The 7500-nt window shown below is 50.2% G+C and overlaps 1 protein-coding gene across 2 annotated transcripts in view; it reads left to right on the top strand.

The window, feature by feature from the left end:
* The window catches only part of LOC125027615 (ADP-ribosylation factor-like protein 4C), a 57990-nt gene that overhangs the window by 48951 nt on the left and 1539 nt on the right, over positions 1-7500 (top strand). For both annotated transcript variants that reach the window (XM_047616737.1, XM_047616735.1), the window contains exons 2-5: positions 556-986; positions 1373-1546; positions 1804-1872; positions 6516-7500. The exon at positions 6516-7500 is cut by the window's right edge and continues 1539 nt beyond it. In XM_047616737.1, coding sequence (XP_047472693.1) covers positions 807-986; positions 1373-1546; positions 1804-1872; positions 6516-6707 — 615 coding nt within the window. In that variant the 5' untranslated portion in view covers positions 556-806 and the 3' untranslated portion in view covers positions 6708-7500. The remainder of the gene's footprint in view (positions 1-555; positions 987-1372; positions 1547-1803; positions 1873-6515) is intronic.

The following is a 7500-nucleotide window of genomic DNA, read 5'->3' as shown; positions in this document are numbered from 1 at the left end:
CAGAATTACATTTAGATCCGAAAATGAGTCGACATACCTACACTTAAAACCGCATACATATAATACCAGACTCAAATCATAGTCATTATCGTAAGTAGCATAACAGCACACATACACTTCTACCCGCAGCCGAGGCTCTTTTCCCGACAGAACGGTAGACGAGCAGACAGATGTTGCCTCATCTCGTCACACTTGAGATGGAGTTGTGGGAAATAACGCCGTCTACTCCTACGGCCGTATGCGTGTTCCTGTTGCGGTCGAAAACGCACGGCTAAGTAAGGGAATCTGTCGGGAATTCTGTCTTGTACGATTGATTTCATCTGTTGGCCGAGGGAAAACTTTGAGACGATTCTCGTGTTGTTATTATTGGAAGTCTGCTCTTGCGAGATTGGTTGCTTGTGACGTGGTGTCCTTTTTGGTTTCCGAGTTTGTTTACTAAATGTATGCTATCTATTTGGGCTAATGTTTTTGTTGCCGTTATTATTATTTTTTTATTGTTACCTAGGTATAAATAAATAACATAAATAAAGAAAAATACGTTGTTGTTTTTTTCAGGAGGGAAGCTGGAAGGTGAACACGGACGTGCCTCACGAATTCAACGATTCTGAAAACCGACTTCGAGAAGCCCTTGAAAGGGTCACTCACCGAAACGAGACTGTCAGCCGTCCCTCCTTAAGGCTGACGGTCAGCGCCCCTCATCATACACACTAAAAAAGAAAAGAGAGATTTAAAAAAAAAAAGCTAAAAATAAAAAAGATAAACCTCAACCCACCCCATCACACCCTCAACAAACACACGCCCTAGTGATGGATTCCTGGTCGAGAAAAAGGGCAGGAGTGGCTCGTGCTGTGGAAGGCGTGGTGAAGCGGCGGAAACACATCGTCCTCGTGGGTCTCGACGGCTCAGGCAAGACCACAGTGCTCACACGCCTCAAGTACCGTTGCTACGTGGCCACCACACCTACTATAGGCTTCAACCACGAGAAAGTAAGTTGAGCTTGGGAGAGATGGTGTTGACGTCGTTGTGTGTGAAATCGTTTGATGATATGTATGTCTTTTTGTATATGTTCCACTTTCTCATTCTCTCTCTCCCTCTCTCTCTCTCTCTCTCTCTCTCTCTCTCTCTCTCTCTCTCTCTCTCTCTCTCTCTCTCTCTCTCTCTCTCTCTCTCTCTCTCTCCCTCTCCCTCTCCCTCTCCCTCTCCCTCTCCCTCTCCCTCTCCTTCCCATCCACCTCTCTCTCTCTCTCTATCTATCTATCTATCTATCTCTGTCCGTCTGTTCTCTCTCCTCTCTATCAACCCTTCTACAAAAACCATATCCAAAAATTACCTCCCCTCCCCCACTCACGACCCTCTCCCCCTCCCCCACCAGGTCTGGGGCGGCGGTTACCGGTGGTCGTGCTGGGACGTGGGCGGCGGCGAGCGACTCCGGCCGCTGTGGTCGTCCTACACCCGCGCCACCGACGGGATCGTCTTCGTGGTGGATTCGGCTTCCATGGGCGACATGATGGAGGAGGCAAGGGTCGAGCTGGCGAGAGTCCTCAAGGTCAGTCTCGAGGGACAAGCTTCCCTTCCTTCCTTTCTGGGCCGGTCTGCCGGCGGCGGCGGTGGGTCCCGAGGAGGGGCAGCGGCTGGGAAAGGGGGCGGTTGCATAAGGAGTAAGGCCGCCGCGTTTGCTTCACTGCGATGGCCTTAAGTGGGATGGACATATAGACCGTATAGAGAGGTAGATACATGGCTTGATTTATAGATAGATAGATAGATGAGTCCATTGATTTTAACCTTCTGTTTCTCCCTTGACAGAAGTCGCGGGCGTCGTCGGTACAGCTAGGCATGCCCTCCCCGCCTCTTCTGGTGCTGGCGAACTTCCAGGTAAGATAGCGAGAGAGAGAGAGAGAGAGAGAGAGAGAGAGAGAGAGAGAGAGAGAGAGAGAGAGAGAGAGAGAGAGAGAGAGAGAGAGAGAGAGAGAAATGTTAATAATAATAAGAAGAAGAAATAGAAAAAAAAATATATTGAAGAACAACAACAAAAATACACTGAAGAAGAAGAAAGAGAGGAAGATAAAAAAAAAATAAAAAAGAAAAAGAAAAGTAGAAAGCAAGAAGGACACACAGAAAAACAATCGAACCGAGACAATAAATAAAAAAGAAAACATCTAAGTGATCGGTAATGAGACAAAAAAAAAAAAAAAAAAAAAAAAAAAAATCTGAACAGAATAACTAGTCACATCCTGACTCGTAGTAAAAGCATAATGTTTCAAGTTATTAAATTTAAAATGACTGACGTATCCTTTTCAAGTCGAGGGGCTGCTGCAGGTAGGAAGGAGGTACTGTAGCCCTCCGTGCAGTCCCACCAACAGCGGTCGGTGTGTGGGGGGGCTTCCAGAGGCTCGAGTGCCCGTAGGAGGAGAGGACGTGGAGGGGGGGAGGGGGGAGAAGGAGGTGGGGAGAGAGGTTGAGGGAGGGAGAGAGACAAAAAAAAAAAAAAAGGGAGTGAGTGACAGAAGGGGGAGGACAGAGACAGAGAGACAGAGAGACAGAAAAACAGACGGAATACGAGAGAGAGAGAGAGATTGAGCGATGAAGAGGAGGAGAGAGAAGAAGAAAGACAGAAAGAGAAAAAGAGAGAGGGGTGTAAGAGAGAGAGACCGAGACAGAGACAGACACAGACAGACAGACAGAGACAGACAGACAGACAGACAGACAGACAGACAGACAGACAGACAGACAGACAGAGAAGGAGAGGGGGGAGCGGGGAGGAAGAGGAGGCGAGGAAGACGAGTTCCTGCGGGGGAGGATGAGGCCGTGTGAACTCCCGCTGGTCCTGCTGGGGGAGGGGGAGGGGGGGAGAGAATAGGGAGGGGAGGGTGTCCAAGCCAGAGGAAGAGGAAAACGAAGGAGGAAGAACAGAGAGAGAGAGAGAGAGAGAGAGAGAGAGAGAGAGAGAGAGAGAGAGAGAGAGAGAGAGAGAGAGAGAGAGAGAGAGAGAGGGGGGAGAGAGAGGGAGGAAGTGTAGGAGTTGTCCTTCAGTTCAAGGAGATGGACGAGGATCAGAGTAAGGATGTGTATACAGATGAGGAAGGATGTGAGAAGGAAGGGTTGGCTGAGACAGACAGACAGACAGACAAACAAACAAACAGAGACAAACAGATATACAGACAGACACAAACGAACAAACAGAAAAGGAAAGAGATAGAGAAGAATAGAAAGAAAGACAAGAATAGAGAGAGGAGGAAGAGGAGAACAACAAAGAGAAAGGCATGCAAAGGGCAACGGCGAATAAACGCTGGGATTGGTATTAAAGAGTCAAGTGAAAGGCCGAGAGACCGCGCACGAGGCAACGGCATGCATGGGCGTGTAAAGGAGGTTAGTGAAGGCATGGAAGGTGCAAATCAGGAGTAAGTGTAACGTGAAGAAGAAAAGGGAGCAGTGGCAAAAAGGGGATGGTTAAACGAAGGGAAGAAGGAGTAGATGGAGGAGGAGGAGGAGGAGGAGGAGGAGGAGGAGGAGGAGGAAGAAGAAGAAGAGGAGGAGAAGAAGAAGAAGAAGAAGAAGAAGAAGAAGAAGAAGAAGAAGAAGAAGAAGAAGAAGAAGAAGAAGAAGAAGAAGAAGAGGGAGGAGGAGAAGAAGAAGAAGAAAAAGGAGGAGGAGAAGGAGAAGCGGAGAAAAAGTAGAAGATGAACAAGAACAAGAAGGAGGAGGAGAAAAAGAAGAAGAAGAAGAGCAAGCAGAGGAAGGAGGGGGGGGGGGGAGAAGAAGAAGGAGCGCAACCGAATCCGCACCGTGCAACGCTAGAATTAAAACGGCATATCGGGTAACCGGGCAAGACGGAGGGCGGAGGCGTCGGCGCCCAAGGTGGCTGCCGGGCGCGGGGTCGCCTGCACCCGCGCCGGATACTATGGCGACAGCGCTGATACGTGGGATAATGCGAGTGCTTTCAGGACAGTGGTTATTACAGGATGTAGGGATGGCGGCCTCGGCCAGTGACGGGCGGTGGGCGGGCGGCGGCGGTGGGCGTGAGCGTGTGTGTATGTGTGTGTGTGTGTGCGGGAAGTTGGCGTGGGAAGTGGGCGTGAGAGTTGGGCGGGCGTAGGGCGCGGGCGTACAACGTGGGAGGAGGAAGGAAGCGTTAGAGGGAACCTGCCTGTTGTGTTTGTGCCGGGTCATGCAGCGTCGCGCATGGGGGAGGGAGAGAGTGATTCATCTCCTCACAAAGACCGACAGTCTTCATGACCACAGGGATGCTGCATCTCGTCAGAAGAGGGGGGGGGGAGAGGAAGGGGGAGAAGGGAGTTGCGTGCAAAACGGTTTGTAATGACTGCATTTGTGGTTAGTCTCTTTTTAAATTCTCTAACGCTCCAAAACGTTTCTTTTAGTTCGTCAGAAAGGTCCTGGCGGTTTGTTGTGTCAAAGGGGCTTAGAGAAACAAGCAAGCGGGATGCACACGGCTTGTCTTTGCCGGCGTGGGAGGTAGTGAGTGCGTGCGTCTGTGCGCGTCGACGCTGGTATGCGAACCGTATGAATAAGATCATACAAACACACTAAATATCGCATGAATAACATACATTTCACGCACAATTTTCCTTTCGCAGCGTAATAACAAACCGTGTAGACCCAATTCATTCACGGAGAACTAGTCACGCTAGTCTGCGGGGAAGGAGCGACACACACGGCATGGATAACAATCACACCCTATACCCACTACGACAAAGGGTGAAGGGTATGGCTGCGATTGGACTTGACAGTGCCGTGTTCTTATGCAATGCTGGTTAGGGTGAGGGATGAGAGGAAGAGGGAGGGTATTAGAGATGAGGTATGAGGGGGTATGAGAGGAAGAGGGAGGGTATCAGAGATGAGGTATTAGGGGGTATGAGGGGAAGAGGGAGGGTATAAGAGATGAGGTATTAGGGGGTATGAGGGAGGAGACCCAAAGGTGACGATGTGTGGGAACCGCGTAGGAGGATGCTTGTCAACGCCTTGTTTCTAGAACCTGACAAGGGTGACGGGAAGGGGGATGGGGGTGACTAGGGTTAAGGTAGGGTATGGGGAGGGAGAGCGGGAGGGGTTATGAAGGAGGGAGAGGGAGGGAGGGAGGGAGAGAGGAAGGAGGGGGACGGTAAGGGGTGGATGAGATAGGGAAGTGGTAGCAACAGGAGCAGATGGAGAGGGAGAAGGCAGGGCAGGGGAAGGAGAGGGAAGGGAGGGAGAAGGGAGATGAGGGGAGAGAGAGAGAGGGGAGGGAAGACTGTGGCAGTGATTTGAACTCGTGCTGATCGCGGGGCGTAGGTGTGACATTCCTTTGATGTGTAGTTGACGTCTGACCTTTGAGGTATCTTTGTTTCAATCAACCGTAGACTGAAGTGAGTGACTGATAAAGAGAGAGCGAGAAAGGGGAGGAATGACATAGTTAGATAGGTTTAGTGGGTAGAGTGAGAGAAAGAAAGAGATAGGAATAAGAAGAAAGATGGGTAGAAGAGAAAAAAAGAGAAAGATATATAAATTGATAGAAAGGTAGTGCGAGAGAGGAAAAGAAACAGAGAGGAAAGGTAGGGAGAATGAGAGAAAGAGAAAGAAATAGAAGGAAAGAAAGGAGAATGTCCGATGAGGCGATGAGATATATATAAAAAAAAACAAAAAAACTGTTGACGGTAAAATGATTCCTTCCATTTAGCCCGGACGAGAATGGCTCTAGATGGCAGATCCATTGCAGTTGCACAAGTTCCATTATCACCCACGAGGCAGGGTCGGGGGCGACGGCATCTCAAGTGGAGGAAGACTAAAATGGATCCAAACATTCTCCCTCTTTATCTCTCGTCTCGATCTTGATGGACGTGCGCTGTGGTATGCCAGGCCCGCCCCCCTCAAGAGCAATGCGTGTTTGTATGGCTGAGAAGCATCATTAAAAGGGGGTGGATATTCTCTCACCATCTGACGAATAATTAATAATTTGCAATGAGGTCGTGATGAGATTGAAACGGGCAAGGGCGCATCTGGGGTTCTCAGCTCGCACACTTAACGCGCGCGAGTTCTATCCTTCGCGACGCAGCGGCAAAAGTGAATGGGATAATGACCCCCATAACGATAAAGGAGGAATGCCTTTGAAGGAGGGCCAGTGAGCAGGCGTCCGGGTCGCCTCCTCCGGCCTGGCATTCCTCCCCTTCGGGCGGAGCCGAGTCCTTCGGGTTTCAGTCATTGGGCCATTGTCGTGTTGTTACGTGTGATCTGGCGGGGGACACGTGGGTGTAGGCGGTGGGGGGGGGGGGCACGGATTATCTTGCACTCCAGGCCTTTGTTGGGCCTTTGTCGACGGCGCTTCCTTGACGATCGGCGCGACGCTGACGGAACTTTCTGTCGAGATCCTTTCATGTGAGAAATTTGGCAAGGGAGCGCTTTTGAGCTTTTGATGTCTTTATTGTTAGGTCATAAAACAGGATGATTTAAGAATAAGGTCTTTCTTATCTTGCTTTCTTTGCCATCTTCAACGGCTAATTCTGTTTCCCTTCTCTCTCCCGCAGGACCAGATTCACGCCCGCACAGCCCAAGAGGTGGCCATGAGTCTGGGTCTGGGCGAGGCGCACGGCGTGGTGTGGGCGGTGGCGCCCGTGTGCGCGCTCACGGGCGAGGGCTTGGACGACGCCATGGCCACCCTCAGAACCTTGATTGACAAGGTCCGCCAAGACGCCCGTCGGAGGGACAGGTGGCGCTGAGGTCGCCTGGAGCTGCCCAAGGCGGAGCAAGCCAGGTGCAATCAAACCTTCAACTGTCACCTGTCAGGAAGAGTAGCAGCTGTTATGGATCGTAACACCTGTTAGAACGAAAGAAAGGGCAAGAATGTAACAGCTTCATAGGTAACAACTGTTAGGTTCATAACTATTGTTACACCTGCTACGGAGGCTGTTAAACATAGTAGCAACTGTTACAGACAGAGGTAACAGTTGTAAAATAACTAACACGAACATTTCTGTACATTATATTAAAATATGAAAGAAACGTAGATCGCACAAGTAGTGTCCTAGTATACGTGCCTTGCTAGACACCAAATGTGAATACTGTAGTTGTATGAGTATTCTCTGCATGTGTACATACAAAAAGTATGATAGATTCTTGAATTCAAGTACTTCACAAGACTTTGTTCCTTGGCCAGCTGGGGTTGGAGACCAGCTGCCGTGCTGGGGACCCCAGCTGTGTGACGGCAGCGAGATGGGCAGGCGAGAGCTACCTCGGACCTCCTCTCTGTGTGAAAGACGATCATTTTGCAGGCATTGGAGGTTATGCACGCACGCGCACACAATTTAGGTATACATGCGCACCTACATGAGTACTTAGACAAGACGCATATGTGCACATACACACGAACATACGCCTTGAGGCCACAGAAGACGGTCCCCCTCGGTCAGTTCCTCTAACTGATCATGGTTGTGCTCCCAGTCAGGGTCAGCCTTGACTGACCCTCACATTGTCCCCTTCACAACACCAAGCACACGCGTCATGCACTGGTCG

Source organism: Penaeus chinensis, chromosome 7 (assembly GCF_019202785.1).
Source record: "Penaeus chinensis breed Huanghai No. 1 chromosome 7, ASM1920278v2, whole genome shotgun sequence".
In the NCBI taxonomy this organism is placed as follows: domain Eukaryota; kingdom Metazoa; phylum Arthropoda; class Malacostraca; order Decapoda; family Penaeidae; genus Penaeus; species Penaeus chinensis.
Note: the sequence above shows the minus strand (reverse complement) of the source record. Positions and strands in the feature narration are given on the sequence as shown.